This window comes from Hemicordylus capensis, chromosome 1, assembly GCF_027244095.1.
Source record: "Hemicordylus capensis ecotype Gifberg chromosome 1, rHemCap1.1.pri, whole genome shotgun sequence".
Lineage (NCBI taxonomy): Eukaryota > Metazoa > Chordata > Lepidosauria > Squamata > Cordylidae > Hemicordylus > Hemicordylus capensis.
In genome coordinates, this window is record NC_069657.1 from 6,620,197 (window position 1) to 6,638,826 (window position 18,630).

The window sequence follows — 18,630 nt, forward strand, 5'->3', positions numbered from 1 at the left end:
ACGCCCCACCTCACCTCCCTGTCCCAATCACTGGACGCAACTGCAACTGACAGTTGCTTAATTTCATGCTCATTTCAGCCATCAGGAGGACTAGAAACCTTTATCCTAGGAAGAGGCAATTCTTCTCAAAAATCCAAATGCTGTGTCTGATGTGAAATTCTACACAGAATTTAGCATGCAAAAAAGCGAACAGCCTCAGGTTGGCCCCTTATGTTGTGCACTCAGGACAGGGCCTTCTCTGTTACTGCCCCCAGACTCTGCAATGCTCTCCCGGTGGGTATCCGCTCCTCAGCCTCCATCACGGTTTTTAGAAAGCATGTCAAGTCGTGGCTTTTTTATGATAGTCTCCACTGCTGCTGCTTGTATTTTGTACTGTTTTTATGCTTGTGTTTTAATTTTCTATCTAATCTAATCTAATCTAATCTAATCTAATCTAATCTAACTCAATATTTTAATGTGTCTTTTTTATAATCTTGTTTTTAAATTTTATTGTGAGCCGCCTTGGGATATTCTTAATGAAAGGCAGGGTATAAATTTAACAATAAAATCAAAATAAAATAAATTTTAAAAGTTCGGGATCCATACCTGGAATATCTGTATCCCCCGAGTGGTAAGCCCAAGAGTCAGGGAGGCCTCAAATTCCTTCTTGTCCTGAAAAAACAGAACTACAATGAAAAGTCCTCTTCTACAGTCGCCATTCTACACATCCCATCACCAATGTCATTGGCTGTTTCTATGGGCTGCCTGCGGGAGGGAACATTCGGGCAGGAGAAGCCAGATGGATTGGCTTTTCCCCTGCACTGGGACGGATGGCGCTCAGCTAGCCCTGCCTCGTGACGGAGCAGATATCAGAGCATGTGGAGCTGTGCGAAGGCGATCCTTGCAGGGGAGGTGTGCTGTGCTCAGCCCTTCTCGTGCCTACTCTTTCCTGCAAATGAACCCCAAAGCTACTCTCCAGCTAGGCTTACGTCGGGTTTTCAAACCCAGATGGGGAAAGAGGATGAGAGAGAGCCCAGGCCAGCATTTGCAGGGATAACGGGCCAGTTGGGGGGCGGGGAGGGATTAAGCACCCCCCACGCCTGCCTGTTGGTTCCAGCTGGCAAGTGGCCCTCACTCTGTGCATTGGCAAAATATGGGACTGAGAACCCCACATTTCTCCTGTAACATAACAGTTCTGCATTAAGCCACAGGAAGCAGTGTGGAAACTCCGGGAAACCAGAGAGGATTTTCATAGCCTGGAGCTGTCTGGCCCTCTGCCAGGAGAGAAGGATGCCCTCACTGTGTCTATGGCCTGCAACACGCCCCGTCTCTTTGGGTTGTAAAATCATAGGCAGGCCACGGGACCGTGCAGCCCTCCCTTTCAATGTGCAAAGACCCTCACAGCCTTAGCCAGGGTTAAGGCTTATCATCTGCACCACCCTTAACCACGGTTAATGGTAACCAGGGTTCCCTCTCAAGCAGGGTCAGCAGATGCAGGTCAGCGCCTGGTTCAGCACTTGGCATGGTCAAGGCTGGTGCAGACTATTATTACCTTAGCTTACGGGTGTTGAGGAAAGGGTGTGGGGAGGAAGGTTTCCTAATTGCATAGCGTGGTCCTGCACTCTGAACCGCACCAGAGACCAGGCGTGTGGCATCACCTGCACCAGATCTCAAAGGCTGAACTAGGAGGCCCATCAACACACAGAGAGTTCCTTTTTGTTTGGAAAAAGTGCTGTCAACATTTGCACGGGAAACAAGTCTCACTGCATCCAGGCTGCATCGAACAGATTTGGTGCCAGGCCGAATAGACCATTTCCGAAAGCTCCACTGCCAGACGTCCTCCCCCTCACAACACCAGAACTTACAACACGTCTTTATCTCCGTTTCTGAAAAGCACCATAAAGAGCTGCAGTTTCCCAGCAATTCATGTTAAAATGCGCCACTAAAATCTGCCTCCGAGGCTGATGGACGATAATGATTGGGAGACAGCTTCAGTTCACATCTTCCAGCCAGGAAACTGCTCAGCAGCAGCTGCTGCTGCTCCTACAGATGCCTGCGCTTCAGCTGACCCATACCTTGTACAGTCTGTAATAATGCACAGCGACATCGTCCAGTCGCACGGCCTCTTTGATGTACTTGAGGTGGGCTTCCGAGGCGGTCAGAGCGCACTGGTCCTTGTGCATGATGGGAATGTGCTTCAGGATGTAGTCCTTCCCTCTTTTTGCCACCACCTGGCAAGAGACCCAAGACACAGCGGGCATTAAGGGAGGGCTGGGAGCTGCCCGTCTGGATTAAGGGACCTCCCTCGTTATTTGCCAAAATGCCGCCCATGGCCCAGCGAAGACGTAAACAGGCCTGCGCGGACCATACTAAACATGCACATGAGAACTCTGCAATGCAGAGGATGCAAACTGAGTCCATTTCCATAACGTCTCACTTAGTTTGATTTATTTTAACTGAGAGGGGCCACAGCCCAGCAGCAGAATGTGGAAAGTTCCAGGTTCAGTTCCCGGAATCTGAAGTTAAAAAGGATCACAGGTGAGAGGGGAAAGACCTATTAGAGAGACAAGTCCAGGTTAGATAGACCCGTGGCCTGACTTGATTGAGGAGAGCTGGTCTTGCAGTAGCAAGCATGACTTGTCCCCTTTGCTAAGCAGGGTCCGCCCTGGTTTGCATTTGAACGCGAGACTACACATGTGAGCATTGTGAGATATTCCCCTAAGGGGATGGGGCTACAGCTCACGGGAAGAGCACCTGCTTGGAGAAGCTGCTGCCAGTCTGTGAAGACAATACTGAGCTAGACGGACCAAGGGTCTGACTCAGCATAAGGCAGCTTCCTATGTTGCTATGACTCAATATAAGATACCTTCACACACACATTTTGCAATGTTTGCAATTTATCTTGCTTTTGCCCATCATGGGAGGGGTAAGGTCACTGAAGCCAGCCCCACCCACTTTAAAGTACATCTTTGTGATCAGAAGGAGAATACACACACACACACACACACACTCCTTCTGATCACAAAGAGAGAGATATATATATGAAGAATAATATATTTTAAAGAAGAATAACCCTTTGAACATTTTATCCACTACTGTAGAATTACGACAGTGTGTACACACACACCGCTTATGACAGAACCCATAAACATGGCTTGTTGTTTTGCTTATCTCTGTTGCCTTTCATCAACAGCACTCAAAGCAGTCTAACAATAATAAAAAACCACCATAAAATACAAAGCCGCAGTAGCATAAAAGAACGTCGAGAGAGCAACCATTCAATAACTCAATTAATTCAAGCCTGCTTCAAAAAGCAATCCCACCCTCTCACCCCTCGAAAGAAAGTGAACCAATAAGATTAACCACCAAAAACCCAGAGAAACAGAACTGATTCGTGGCCAAGCTAGAGAAGCAAGAAATAAGTCACTGCACTTTTGTCTGTCTTTTAAAGAGGGGTGTGTTTTTTGGGTTGGTTTTTTTTGTTGTTGTTGTTAAATAGTACTTCTGGATTGGGACCACAGCATGGAGGAGGCAGGGTTTCATCCTCCTCACTCCCCAAGCTTTTTTCCTGACAAGGAGCCAGTGCATTTGATACCTTACTGGCCCATGCAATGAGAAAGGGGACATATTGAGAACATGTCTGTCTGGGCGCTTTGCACAGACATCCTGATGCCCTCCGAGTTGGAATGCAGAGCGGCCATTTGGATGAAGAGCTCACCCCCACATGGTAAAGGGTCATGCCAGGAGGGCATCAGGACGTCTGCGTAAGTCGCAGAGAAGCCATTCAGAAGAACAGCCCACCTCTATGTGATAAAGGGACATGCAGGACAGCATCAGAACATCCGTGGAAGATGCCCTGGAGGGTGTGCTCTAGAGCAGAGACTCTCAACGTTGGGTCCCCAGGTGTTATTGGACTTCAAATCCCATAATCCCCCGCCCCAGTGGACTTTGGTTGGGGATTATGGGAGTTGAAGTCCAATAACATCTGGGGACCCAACGTTGAGAATCCCTGCTCTAGAGGCACCCCCTTCTTAACCACGTGGACTGGGAATGTGTCGTCTGAAGCAGGGCAGTGTTTCTCCTTCCAGGGCAACCCGCAGCTTTGGGAGTTGGGAGGGGGCTGCCTAGCTGTGGGGCAGCCACAGAGATCTCCTCCTCCAGGGTGACAGCCCATCTCGCTTTCGCAGGCAAGGGCACCCCAAGACAGTCTTGGTTGCTGGGCAGGTACATAGGAGAGCAACAGTAGACCGTTCTCTGGGCAACCTAGAGGCCCAGCCCATTTAGGGCTTCAAAAGGGTCCAAGCAGCACTTTGGATCGTGTCCAAAAGCCACCTGGGAGCCAAGGAGGTTCCTTAAGATTCTGCGCAACCTGCTCACAACCACTGCCTGGCTTCCACGCTCTGCACCTTTTGGAGTGTCTAGACACAGCAACTGCCTGCTCTTTGCTTCTGGGCTGGATTGAAGGGATTTTCCTCAAAGGTCCTAGGAGCCTGCTTACCTTCGGGCAGGGGTTTCAGCAAAGCCAGCTAACTGAGCAAAGAGGCACCTTTTAAATTTCCTTCTATTTATTTATTTAATTTCTTAAAATTTATATCCCGCTCTTCCTCCGAGGAGCTCAGAGCAGTGCCCATGCTTATTTTTATCCTCACAACAACCCTGTGAGGTAGGTTAGGCTGAGAGATACAGGTCTGGCCCAGAGTTAGCAAGGGGAGAGCAACTGGCCCTATCCATCCCCAGCAAAGCATCCCTCCAGTGGCTGTTGCTGGTGTGTCTACCTTATGTTTCTTTTAAGACTGCGAGTCCTTTGGAGATAGGGGACCATCTTTATTTATTACCTAGTTCTAGTTTCTCAAACTTGGGTCCCCAGATATTGTTGGACTACAATGCCCATCATCCCCAGCCACACAAGGCCTTTGTCCAATAAGATCTGGAGATCCAGCTTAGAGAACTTTTGCCTTTGGGCATGTCTCCTCAAATACATACCTCCCCTGCAGAGGCTGCTTGAACAGAAGAGTACATCAGGCTCAGTTTCTGGACACTTTACTGGCACTTTTGTTCAGGAAAATGTTCTAAAGTGGCACTGGCTAAAGGGCGGAGTAGAACTCAATTTTAAGCAGATATCTTTATTTCTTCTGCTGTTAAACTGCTGCTGGTTTTAAATGCTGTCTTGTTTTTAATCAGATCCATGGTTTTAATTCTCCATTTTATTATTATTTAGGACTTTCCTATCTGCTGTCCTTCCAAGAAGCTCAGGGTGGTGTGCATGGCCCTGTCCTCACAACAACCCTGCAAGGCGGAGAGATAGGGAATGGCCCCAAGTTAAACAGTCAGCTTCAAACATCTGAGTGGGGATCGAGACAGAATTGTAAATTTGTATCTACTTGCAAAGCGTATTAGTTGTTTCTCAAAACACACCCACTGAATTTTTTTTAGGACAAGCAAGAATTGAGATTTTTAGATAAATGAATAGCCACAATTCTCTTGACGATTTTAAATTTTTGAACAATTGCACAATACCCGTTTCCCTCCTGCCTTCTCCAGGCAAGAAGATGCATTGCTCAGGCATAAGATTGGGGGTTTTGCATAAGAGGAGGCAGCAGAGCAGGGAAGCATCACCCAGTCCCGTCATGCGTGCCCGCCCTCCCTCCCTCCCTCCCTCCCTCCCTCCCTCCAGGGTCTACATCCCACGGTCCCTGCTCTTAAGAGGCCAAAGCAGCGCCCAGCAGCCCAAATCCTAAAATATGGGGAGGCTTTCAGCTGGGTTTATCTCCCCTCTGCTCTCTGGCACGCCAAGGCAGCAGCGTGGAGGGAGCTGAGGTGGGAAGCGTTCCTGGCTCTGCAAAGCATTTCCACTTCACAAGGTCTGTGTCATCCACGCAGTTGAGTGAGCTACCTGAAGGCGGAGGCATTTTAAAACACAGACCACACGTACACAGAGAGACGTGAAAGACTCCTGGGAAGGAGGGCTGAAAATGGAAATGGTGACTCAACACTGCTGCCAGCATCTAATCCTCTTACCTGGCAAGTTTGTACTGAGGGTTACCTGGGGAGTTGGCTGAACGCAAAGCAGAAGCTTGAAGCAGGCCAGTGAAATCGGCAGGAAAAACCGGCCACCACGCCTCAGAAGGAAGGCCTCGCAACAGACCTGCCACCAGCGGAATGTCACTCCGTCTAACCCAGTGTTGCCTCCTCTCTGAGTGGCAGCAGCTCTTAAGGGTTTAGGCAGAGAAAATGCCAACCAACGCCCCGAGGACAGGGCCGTAGCTCAGTGGTGGGGCATCTGCCTTGCATGCTGAAGGTCCTAGGTTCAATCCCTGGCAGCATTTCCAAGTAGGGTTGGGAGAGCCTCCCGCCTGAAACCTTGGAGAAGCTGCTGCCAGTCTGTGCAGACAATACTGAGCTAGACGGACCAAGGGTCTGACTCAGTAGAAGGCAGCTTCCTATGCTTCTGGAAGCCTTAGTTCTCCTGCACCAGAGTCAGAACTAGAGATGCCGAGGACCTTGTGTGCAAAGCATATGCTCTACTAGTGAGAAAATGGAAGAGAGCTGGTCTTGTGGTAGCAAGTGTGACTTGTTACCCTAGCTAAGCAGGGTCTGCCCTGGTTGCATATGAATGGGAGACTAGAAGTGTGAGCACTGTAAGCTATTCCCCTCAGGGGATGGAGCCACTCCGGATAGAGGAGAAGGTTCCAAGTTCCCTCCCTGACAGCATCTCCAAGATGGGGCTGAGAGAGATTCCTGCCTGCAACTTTGGAGAAGCTGCTGCCAGTCTGTGAAGACAATACTGAGCTAGATAGACCCATGGCCTGACTCAGTATATGGCAGCTTCCTATGTCCCAATGTTCCCCCGAAAACTCCTCTGAAGACCAAGGCGGTCCTTTCATGAGGCAAGGTGGGGCTGCTGCCTCAGGGGGCAGCAGGGCAGCAAAGGTGCAGGGCGGCTCTCCTCACACTCCTTGCAAAGCTTGGAATGATGGACCCCAAGGGCTGGACATCACGGTTACAGCATTCCCCTCTGCAGACAGTCACCGTGGTAACCATGAGCAGCAAGGTGGAGGGTGGGGTCAGTGAGGCCTGCAGGTGGGCCTCCCAAACCACGTCTGGTGCTGCTAAGTGCGCAGGCACTTTTCAAAAAATGGCTGAACAGGGCAGTTGTGTGCAAGGAAGCAGATTTCGGCCAGACATTAGGAAGGACTTCTTAACTGGAAGAGCTATTTGACAGTGGAGCCATCTGCTTCGTGCAGTGGTTGGTTCTCCGTCACCAGAGGTGCTGGACGGGTTTCCTGCTCTGAGGAAGGCGTTGAAGAACTCCAAGGTCCCTTCCAGCTCTGACATGATACGTTTCTGTGATTAATCTAATTAATTTCACATGTATATCCCGCTCTTCCTCCAAGGAGGTTATGTTTGCCCTCACAAGAACCCCGTGAGGTCGGTTAGGCCGAGAGATACGTGACTGGCCCAGAGTCACCCAGTGAGTTTCATGGCTGAATGGGGATTTGAACTCAGGTCTCCCCGGTCCCAGTCCAGCACTCTCACCACTGCACCACACTGGCTCCCAGTGTGGCTTCCCAGAGCGTCCCCATCCCCTAAGGGGGATATTTTGCAGTGCTCACGCATGTAGTCTCCCATTCAAATGCAAACCAGGGCAGCCCCTGCTTAGCAAAGGGGACAATTCATGCTTGCCACCACAAGACCAGCACATGGATTCTTGTACGCGGCCCAGTGGCCAGCGTTTAGAAAGCGGGCACCATCGCCCTTGTTTCTGGCAACCTTACTGCTATGGCAGTGAAACAGTTAACTCCCCTCTCCCCCCCACACCCCCTTGCCTGTTTCCATATCGCAGCCAGAGGCATGAATGTCTCCGTTATGCATTCCCTATGACATCAACCTCCCTTTATAACCCGATCTATTCTGGGGATGCCCACAGCTGCGAGGGCGACACCGAGAGAGCCAGAGAGCCGTTCTGACTGAAGCCACACAGGCGGCCACACACCACAGGGGGAAAGAGGCCCAGCACAAGTGTCCGGCGGATCGGATGTGCACACCCCTTGGAAGGAAAAGAACGCCGAGTCCCTGGGAAGGTCAGACGGCCGGCCAGTGGGAACACACATTCCCAGATTGTGTTGACCACAACTCCCATAATCCCCAGCCAGAGGCCACGGCAGCCTTGAGTCAAAAACATCTGGAGACCCCTGTTAGAGGGACACTGTTGCTGGCCCCCCTGCCTGAGATCCTGCCCCCAATCTGCCCCTCTAAAGCAGCACTGCCAAGCTGTTGAGCTTCTCCCTCCCTCTCCGCCCCTCTAGAATCCAGTGGATGCAGCATGTCTGTCTCGGCTTCTCTGGTCCGGCTACGGCCAGCTCAAAAACGCAGCACCACAGACGGGTGACCCCAGACTTGGCTTCCGGGTGGCGGGCAGCAGTGGGCAACTGCTCTGCTGAATGGTCCCCTTTGCTAAGCAGAGTCTGCTCTGGTTTGCATTTGAATGGGAACTGCACGTGAGCCCTGTGAGATATCCCCCTTAGAGGATGGGGCCACTCTGGGAAGAGCAGAAGGTTTCAATTTCCCTCCCTGGCAACTTCAGGTAGGGCTGAGAAGCTGCTGCCAGTCTGTGAAGACATTACTGAGCTAGACGGACCAATGGTCTGACTCAGTAGAAGGCAGCTTCCTATGTTCCTATCCTTGACACAGCCGCTGCAAGCCCCACCAGGACTCTCCAAAAGGCCAAATTGCACGGGATATCACATGCCAAAAAAGATCTTTCCAAAGAGACTCATCAGCCAGATTTCCAAAAGCAAAGCCAGCTTGTTGCCCGCCCAGCTGGAAAGCCCCCACCGCCCTCCACTGCATTTTTTCCAGCTGAGAGACACCCACCCACCCACGCAGAGCTCAGCGCAAGGCCCGGCCTCCTAGCTGTGGCCCCACAGAGTCAGGCCCTTAAAGACCCCTCCCTGAAGAAGCTGGCCTGCCGCGCCATGAGGCAGCCTGGGAAAGGTCTCCTACCCAAGCCGGGAAGTAGGCTTCAGGCTCAAAGTATTTCCCGTAGTGCTTGTTCCTCTTGAAGTTGCCCAGGTCAGCCTGGAGGGCGAAGGCTGCCAGCAGGAAGTAGGCCTCCTCGCGCAGCACGCACTGGGAGCGAAGGACTTGCTTCCGCAGGTGCCAGTAGTAGTAGTAGCGGGCGGTTCTGTCGCTGGAAGGAGGCAAGAGAAGAAGGCACAGAGCAACCAGCGGTCAGGGCAGAGGGAGGGAGAGCCAGACATGCACTGCTTTGATGGCCAACGCCAACAGAGAATGGCCCCAATCCAGTGGTCACTTACTTAGTTATTTATCTATCAGATTTGTATACCCCCTGATATGTAAATCTCTAGGCGGTGTACAAACCCCAACATTAAAAATCACAGGTTAAAATCCATAAAACACGACAAAAACAGGGCGGGTTCATGACAGAGGAGGCGCTCTCTTAAACAGTCTGGTCCCAAGCCATTAAGGACTCTATAGGTAATAGCCGGCACTTGGGATTTCACCCAGAAACATATTTTGCATGTGAAAAGCTACATTTTCCACATGTAATTGCATGTGAAAAATGGGCCCTGGCTATCTGAAGGACCGCCTGCTCCCAAGAGTTTCTGCCCATCCAGCATGATCGTCCGGGGAGGGGGGGGGGCTTTGCTCCATGTGCCAACATTGAGAGAGGCTACATTGTCGTGCACATTATTTTTATTATTATTATTATTTGTTGCATTTATATCCCGCTCTTCCTCCAAGGAGCCCAGAGCGGTGTACTACATACTTAGGTGTCTCCTCACAACAACCCTGTGAAGTAGGCTAGGCTGAGAGAGAAGTGACTGGCCCAGAGTCACCCAGCTAGTTTCATGGCTGAAGGGGGATTTGAACTCGGGTCTCCCCGGTCCTAGTCCAGCACTCTAACCACTACACCACACTGGCTCCCACATGTCCCACATGGGACAGGGCCTTCTCTGTGGTTGCCCCCAGGCTCTGGAACGCTCTCCCACTGAGTGTCCGCTCCCTGACAACTGTGGCTGCTTTGAAAAAAACACACAACCAAAGACCTTTTTATTTGTTCGGGCGTTTGCCCCTTATGGGCTGCCAGGTTCCTCAGCTCCTCTGCTATTCTGTCTTGTTTATGGTTGCTTTTTGGTGTTTTATGGTTTTTAATTGTTTTAACTGATTTTAATGTTTTAATGTGAATTTTATGGAGTTTTATTGCATTTTAATTTTTGTAAACCGCTTTGGGTTGTCTTAGGAAAGGCGGCATAGAACTCAAATGAATAAATGAACGAATAAAGCACTTGCAGACGTGGGCACAGTGAGCTGGGTGGTGGCCCAGAAACAGGCCATGGTGGCCGTGCTGCGGCTGCAGCCATGCTGATGCGGGGGGTGGCAGGGTGGTCAGCGCCCTCAGGCTGCCCCTCTTGCTGCCCCAGTGCTCCCCCTTGCTCTGAATGGCAGCCAGGTTCCTTCCCAGGCCGCCTGCTGCTACTGAGATTCCCCCTCCCGGCCTCCCCCCGCCCCACACGTGCCCTGCGCCTCCCTCCGCCGTACCTGATCAGCCGGCCATTTTCCACATAATACTGGACCCGGAAGTGAATGATCATCGGGGGACCAAACTGGTCGATACCCTGCAAACAAAGGCAAAGAGAGATTCAGCCTCCCGTGCAAGCAGGCGTGTGGGCAAGGGAAGCACAGCCAAATGAGAGCGGCAGAGGCCATCTCCTCCTCTCTCAAAAGGGTCCCCCTTCTGGTCAGCCACCTCCTCATTCGAGAACTGCAGGAGTCCCCCGCGTGGGTCGGACGACAACTCCCACCACGGGATTAAGGGCTCTACGAGCCACACCGAAGCGACGGGGCAACTGACAGCGCCCAGGCGGGCATTGCTACCTGGGAGTCTTAACCTGCCTGCCTCACTGGAGGGCCCGCGAATGGCTGGCGAGGTCAAGCTTCGGAGACCGGCTGCCGGGACTCCTGGCTCAAGACCGACACCCCGGCCTATCCTGGCCGCTGCCAAGGGGCGCTTCCGTGTCCTGCTTCTGAGGCACCCGCCTGGCCGCTGCTGGGACAGGACACTGTTCTAGGTGGGCCTGGAACCGCTCCAGCAGGGCTCTTCCACAGCTCAGTGGTGGAGCATCCGCTTGGCATGCAGAAGGTCCCAGGTTCAAACCCCGGCAGCCTCTCCAGGTCGGGCTGGGAGAGACTCCTGCCTGGAACCTTGGACAGTCGCTGCCAGTCGGGGCAGGCAATCCTGAGCGAGATGGACCAAATGGCCCTGGAACGCAGGGGATTGCCAAAGGGCCAATGGCCGTCTGGAAATCCCATATGGCCACTGGGGAGGAACCAGTGCATTCCAGGGGGCATTTCCTGTCATTCATTTTAGGACGAGGCTGCAGCTCAGTGGTAGAGCCCTTGCTCTGAATGCATAAGGTCCCGGGTTCAAACCCCGGCAGCCTCTCCAGGCAGGACTAGGAAAGACTGGGAAAGAGAGCTGCTGCCAGTCAGTGTCGTAGACAATACAGAGAAAGATGCACCGAAGGTCTGACTCAATATAAGGCAGCTACGTTCCATAGCTGGAAAGGAAGGAGTCCCATCAGGAAGGAGCACAGCGATGGTTTTGGGGGCTAGCAAAAGAAGAATTACGGCGAGGCACAGAAGTGGGGGCCAAAGAGCGAGCAGGCTTCCCAGAGCAGCTGGGATACTGGCTGCAACGTGCCCTTGGACAAGAACCTGAGCTTCAGATGCCCTCCGGAGTCAAGCCTCAGCCGCCACCGCCACCACCTTTAGGTTATTGGTTGGAAGCAGCCCGGCCCTGACCTTATGACACTTTGACACATAGGAACATAGGAAGCTGCCATATACTGAGTCAGACCATGGGTCTATCTAGCTCAGTATTGTCTACCCAGACTGGCAGCAGCTTCTCCAAGGTTGCAGGCAGGCATCTCTCTCAGCCCTATCTTGGAGATGCTGCCAGGGAGGGAACTTGGAACCTTCTGCTCTTCCCAGAGCGGCTTCATCCCCTGAGGGGAAGATCTTGCAGTGCTCATACATCAAGTCTCCCATTCAGATGCAACCAGGGCAGACCCTGCTTAGCTATGGGGACAAGTCATGCTTGCTACCACCAGACCAGCTCTCCTCTCCCCATGACACCCATCTGTCTGGAGAAGGGGGCAGAAAGCAAGGCCAGCTCCCACAGGTCCTCAAAAGGCAATTTCCCAAGACATCGCCCTGCAGGACTGCAGTGCATCTTTCAGCAGGCTGGAGTTTCAACACCAAGTCAGCCTGGAAGGCTAATGATGCCGTATATTTCTGAAGCGCCTGGCGTTAAATCACTAACCAATTTAAAGTTTCCAATTCCCGCTTCTTAAGAAAGGGGGAAAATACATATAACATTCTTTCTCTTTTCTTTTTTGAAGGGGGAAAAAAAAAAGAAGAGCTGCAATGGGTTACAGATGATTTAGCTTTTAATTAGATCTCCTCTGCTCCAAGCTGACAACTTCATTTACAGACATCACAAAAACTTCAGAGACTGCCACAAAGACAGCACTGAAAACTCAAGTTTCCTCCAGATTAACTCTGGTAATCCGGAAGTCAATCACATTACATTCTCCCCACCTCACAAACACTGCTTGTGATAGATCAGGGGTATTCAAACTTGTGCCCCCAGATGATGTTGGACTACAACTCCCATCATCCTTTGCCACAACGGCCAATAAAGATGAAAGATCCTGAAAGGGGCTAGTCTCCCTTTCATATGCAACTATGGTGGACCCTGCTTAGCTAAGGGGACAAGTCATGCTTGCTACCCCAAGAACAGCTCTCCTCTTTACGCTTGTGCAACCAGGCCTAACACCTATGGCATACCTCATATGTTCCGCAGGAATTTTGACTGCTAGCTGAGCATCGTGCCCCTGCTAGCTGAGCAAAAAGACACCTTTCAAAATGGGGATCCTCCTATATTTCACAGAGGGAGAGCAACTGGCTGTACCCATCCCCAGCACAGCATCCCTCCAGTGGCTGTTGCTGGTGTCTGTCTTATGTTTCTCTTTAGACTGTGAGCCCTTTGGGGACAGGGGGCCATCTTATTTAAAGTAAAGCGTGCCGTCAACTCGATTTCGACTCCTGGCGGCCACAGAGCCCTGTGGTTGTCTTTGGTAGAATGCAGGAGGGGTTGACCATGGCCTCCTCCCGCGCAGTCTGAGATGATGCCTTTCAGCATTGTCCTAGATCGCTGCTGCCCGATATAGTACCAGTGGGGATTCGAACCGGCAACCTTCTGCTTGTTAGTCAAGCATTTCCCCGCTGCGCTACTTAAGGTGGCCCCACCATCTTATTTATGTATTGTTTATTCTTCTATGTAAACCACTTTGAGAACTTTTGGTTGAAGAGTGGTATAGAATATTCGTAGTAGTCAAGCCAAAATCAACCTAGTTCAGATTACGGCTTATTTTAATGAATTGATTAGCCAGTGAACAAGTGGATGAGCAATCAACTAAAAATGCATTAATCTGTGGACAGCTGTATGTAGGCTAAGCTAACACAGGACCACTCAGCGAGGCATTACTATCATGGTGGCAGACTCAAAGAAAAGGAGATATGGGAGGGAAGCTAGAGGTGTTGCTCTCCTTCTAGTCCTCCAGGACCACAGCTGCAAAACGAAAGGGCTGCTCCTACCTTGCTGGCTTCCTTCTTCCACTCTTTTGGGCAGTACTTGTAGAGCTTCTGGGACAATTCCATGTAGACGTGCTCATTGTCTGCAGTGGAAACAAACCGAATGACTGGATCAGACAACTGGAGGTTGCCATGAGTTCCCTGACATTCCTTTGAAGAGAGTAACAATTCTGCATTCACAGCTAAGGAGAGCCACACTTCAAGGCAGCCTTTGTGATTTCACTGAGCCTTTTCTGCCGAAAAGAGAATTCCCACGCAAGCTCGTCCTTAGACTATTGGACACATTTCAAAGATCTTATTTTGTCATTTAATAATCTAGCACATCTTGTCTACTTTAATTAAAAACAAAAAAACAAAACGCCAAATCATGCCTTTCCAGGCCTTAACAATTTTTCTTTGTATCTAGGAGTCAGCCCAAAGATTTGCAAACCAGACCAGGGACAGTTGACAAGAATTACTGGACTTAGTGACAGACACTGTGGGAAAGGTGAGGGTGAGTGGGCTTCTCTTTATCCCCTTTACAAGTAACATACTTAGAACAAAAACCAGGCTGCCTGGGACAAATTAAGATTTCATTAAATAACTCCACCTCTGAATATCAGAGTCTGGGTGCCATGGCTAGATTAATAGGTGCCATGGCTCCCGGGCGCCTGGGATCTGTCAAGCCCTGTGCTTCAACACAACTAGACGGCAAGCCAGTTTTTAACTTACTTTCCTTAAGGTAAGTAAGCTTATGACATCACCCAGGGGTGTGTGTGTGTGCGCACGCCCCCGCCCCCAAACTTTGCAATGCCTGGACTGTTTTGAACCAAATTTGGTATAGTTGTAGTGACACCTCAACAGTGTGGCTTGATGTCATCCACCCCAATCTGGCCCTCTCCACTCCCAGCACAGGACTTCCAGTGACTGTTGCTGGTGTCTATCTTACATTTCTTTTAGATTGTGAGCCATTTGGGGACAGGGAGCCATCTTATTTGTTTGTTATTTCTCTGTGTAAACCGCCCGAGCCATTTTTGGTAGGGCGGTATAGAAATCAAACTACTACTACTACTACTACTACTACTACTAATTTGAGATGGCAGATGCGTGCATGTCTGAGCTGGAAGTGGGCTAATTGAGCTTAAAAGATCAGTCAAGATTATAGTGAAAGAAAAGTAGGCAGATTAGTTCTTGCCAGAACTTCTTGTAATCGGTGCAAAATGGAAAATTGGAGGAGGAGAGAGAGCACAGAGGGGGCTCATCCACACCGGGCCCAAACGTGGCAGGGCATGAGCCACCAAAGCTGCCCTCCGGGGCAAGCGGAAGGCAAGTGGCGTGCACCAGGGTTCCGGGCAGGAGCTTTGCAAGGAATGCCATGCCCAACGGCCAACAGGCAAGCAGGGGGTGTCCGGCCACGTCCCCATGGGGTGCAAGCGCCATGCGTGGGGGAGGAGCCCAGCTGAAGCAGGAGCCACTCCACTCCGACTTACTATGGATGACGCTGAGCCCGAAGAGGTGGCCGTCCTTCAGCCGCAGCAGGTCACACACCTGGACGAGTAACTCGTGGCACAAGATTTTAACCTACAGAAAGGGCAAGCAATACATCCCATTGTTACTTCAGAAGGTCTCTTTGAGCATGGTCCAAAATAATCCACTCCATTGCTGCTTCAGCAACATTGGTTACGGAGTTGCTTCAAAGCCGGAGGTGGGCAGACCTGGCCCTCCATTGTGGCTGGGGAAGATGGGAATTGTAGTCTGACAGCAGCTGGAGGGCCAGGTTTGCCCACTCTGTTCTAAGCCTAAGGGAAAGTGCTGGTATTAACCCCTGCAGCCCTTCGGAGCCTGGGGCCAGGAGAACGCAAGGCCAGGGGACTGCCTTCAGCAACTGAGCTCCTCATGGCAGAGCGGATGAGACACACAAAAGGGGGGGAAAGGGAGCCTCCTCAACCACAGAGCCAAGAGTGAGGGATGGCAAACAGGTGTCTGCCTCATCAATGGCTTTCCAGTGCCCAACCAAGGCTTGGCTTAGGAGGAAATCTTTTAGGCTCACAGAATGCGGTCTGTTGCGATGGTTTTCATAGGAAGCTGCCTTATACTGAGTCAGACCACTGGTCTATCTAGCTCAGTATTGTCTTCACAGACTGGCGGCGGCTTCTCCAAGCTTGCAGGCAGGAATCTCTCTCAGCCCTACCTTGGAGATGCTGCCAGGGAGGGAACTTGGAACCTAGATGCTCTTCCCAGAGCGGCCCCATCCCCTAAGGGGAAGATCTTACAGTGCTCAAACATGTAGTCTCCCACTCAAATTCAACCAGGGCAGACCCTGATTAGCAAGGGGACAATTCATGCTTGCTGCCACAAGACCAGCTGTTTGTTTGTTTATACCACCTGATATGTAAAACTCTAGGCGGTGTACATAAGAACTGCCCTGCTGGATCAGGCCCAAGGAGGCCCATCTAGTCCAGCATCCTGTTTCACACAGTGGCCCACCAGATGCCTTGGGGGAGCCCACAGGCAAGAGGTATGTGCATGCCCTCTCTCTTGCTGTTACTCCCCTGCAACTGGTACTCAGAGGGATCCTGCCTTTGATGCTGGAGGTGGCCTAAGCCCTCTGACTAGTAGCCGCTGAGAGACCTCTCCTCCATGAAGTTATCTTCACAGGTTAAAATACATAAAGCACAATAAAAACAATATAAAACAAATTATTAAAGTTATTAAAATTCTAATTAAATGCTTGCGAGAACAGGAAAGTCTTGAGGGTCTTCCTGAAAACAAACAGAGAAGGAGATGCAAATTTCAAAGCCCTGGGGAAGCCACTGAGAAAGCCCGGTTGTCTTTTGTTTTGTTGTTGTACGCCACCTTAGGTGTTTTCCCCACAGAAAGGTGAGGCATAAATATTCAAATAAAATTAAATAAAATTCCTCAGTGATTGTGCAGGGAGACATTGTTCCAGGCTCTGCACCATCCTGATGTCTTAAGCGGCTGCCACAACCATCAAGGTCTACCAAGGTCAATGATCATTCACATGAGGTACTGTACCTTCATCCAAAAGGAGCTGACAATCTATGGCCTAGATTTATTATGCACATCAAGAAGATCCTCATTTTTGAGGTTGATCTGCATAACTTGGGGAGGCTGGGAAGTTCTGTTGCTGAGTGCTGGGCTGGTCAATGGAAAGACCTCAGGAACCTAGATATTTTCCTGAGAGAGCAATGGAAAGCTGGAATGCATAGTGGAGATTTGGCTGGATGAAGCAGGCAAAGTCAGTCTCTGAGCTCTGTCCTCCAAGTGTCTCTGTTTGGCACCACAGCCAAAAAGTCCCTTTTCCCAGTTGCCACCCACCTAACATGAGCCTGGGTGGGCTGAGACCTGAAGACTACTCTGATGACAATCAGAGCTGCCAAATACTGAGTCAGACCATTGGTCCATCTAGCTCAGTATGGCCTGAACTGACTGGCAGCGGCTTCTCCCAGGTTTCCGGTAGGAATCTCTCTCAGCCCTACCTGGAGATGATGCCAGGGATTGAACCTGGAATCTCCTGCATGCTAAGCAGATGCTTTTCCTCTAAACTATGGCCCCATCTCCTCAGGGGGATATCCCACCACAGACATGTGTTCACTCATCCAAATGCAAACTAGGGAAGACCCTGCTTAGCAAAGGGGACAATTCAAGTTCACTACTGCAAGACCAGCTCTCCTCCTCAGTCCTAACCCCTGCTAAAAGAGCAAAGAGGCACCTTTTTAACACAGCGATTCTCTTTATTTAGCAGGGGGAGAGTAACTGGCCCTATCCACCCCAGCACAATACCTCCAGTGACTGTTGCTGGTGTCTGACTTATGTTTCTTTTTAGATTGTGAGCCCTTTGGGGACAGGGATCCATCTTATTTATTTGTTATTTCTCTATGTAAACCACTTTGGAACCTTTTGTTGAAAAGCGGTATATAAATGTTTGTTGTCGTGGTTGTTAACAACTGAGCAGGTTTATATGGGACCATCCAGCTCTCTTTCTTCTCTCCTGCTGAAGGTCACCTCCAGTACAGGTGGGATGACAAGGAGAAGCAGGACCGACATGAATAGTTGCTCCACCGATGGATACCAGCAGAGATAAAAGTTGCTAATTTTTCTGGGAGGACTTTGGATATATCTTTGGGAGAACACCACTTCTCAAAATAAGCCACTGAAGACAACCGATTTCAGGTCGAAACACATCTGGCTGCTGGCTCTTATGGAAACTAAGGACTCTTTCCCTATAAGGAATCAATTTATTTCTCCTTGATGACTGACTTGATGACTGATTTGGATTTATGCCACCTTTGTGTAACATTACAAATCTTTCCATAATTATTTATAATTTTAGCTACAGTGAGTGTGAAAGCTATCTAAGATTTGTTATATGGTGTATATATTAACTAAGGTGTGGCAAGGACAGTTTTTATGAATAGATTGCGACATACTTTTTCACATGCGTGTTTCTTTTGTGAGATGTGACAGTATTAAGATATGTATGGATTAGTTATGTATACACATTACCTTGGATTCTTTTATTGTATCTATTGTGGCCTTTTGAATCTGAGGAGCACGCGGTCCCTTTTAGGTGTGTTACATTTATACAACTCAGTCAGGAGTGTGGGTTGCAGGGAGTAGCCACTGTGCAGGAACTGGCATCCTGTCAACCACAGAGAAACAGCTGCGACCATGCGCAACACACACCATCGTTTGTGTTGAAAATGGGGGCTGTAGCTTCTTTGTAGTGCCCACGCTTTGTGCACAGAAGGTTCTGGGCTCAATCCCCGGGTAGGGTTGAGAACCGTGTTGCCTCTTAAGTTTTTTCATCTGTGTGCAGAATGAATTTTGTTCTTGATGGCAGTATCAAAACAGTGTGTGCGTACGTGTGCATTCAGAGGGGGACCTTCCTGATTCAACCTGAGCGGGATCTAAAATTAACTGAGCGGACATCAAAAAAGTTGTGTGCATGTGCGCATGTTCATGCCTTAG

The 18,630-nt window shown here is 50.2% G+C and overlaps 1 protein-coding gene and 1 long non-coding RNA gene across 5 annotated transcripts in view; one reads left to right on the forward strand and one right to left on the reverse strand.

Annotated features, from left to right (window-relative positions):
• FRMD6 (FERM domain containing 6) overlaps nt 1–18,630 on the reverse strand; it is an 84,626-nt gene that overhangs the window by 16,827 nt on the left and 49,169 nt on the right. For all 4 annotated transcript variants that reach the window (XM_053285660.1, XM_053285659.1, XM_053285661.1 and 1 more), the window contains exons 3-8: nt 15,129–15,219; nt 13,663–13,742; nt 10,543–10,619; nt 8,983–9,169; nt 2,055–2,210; nt 586–651 (exon numbers count right to left, since the gene is read on the reverse strand). In XM_053285660.1, coding sequence (XP_053141635.1) covers nt 586–651; nt 2,055–2,210; nt 8,983–9,169; nt 10,543–10,619; nt 13,663–13,742; nt 15,129–15,219 — 657 coding nt within the window. The remainder of the gene's footprint in view (nt 1–585; nt 652–2,054; nt 2,211–8,982; nt 9,170–10,542; nt 10,620–13,662; nt 13,743–15,128; nt 15,220–18,630) is intronic.
• On the forward strand, nt 7,048–18,094 carry LOC128340501 (uncharacterized). The gene is made up of 4 exons (XR_008313756.1): nt 7,048–7,294; nt 12,405–12,567; nt 14,066–14,152; nt 17,660–18,094. It is a non-coding gene; the product is annotated as an uncharacterized LOC128340501 (long non-coding RNA).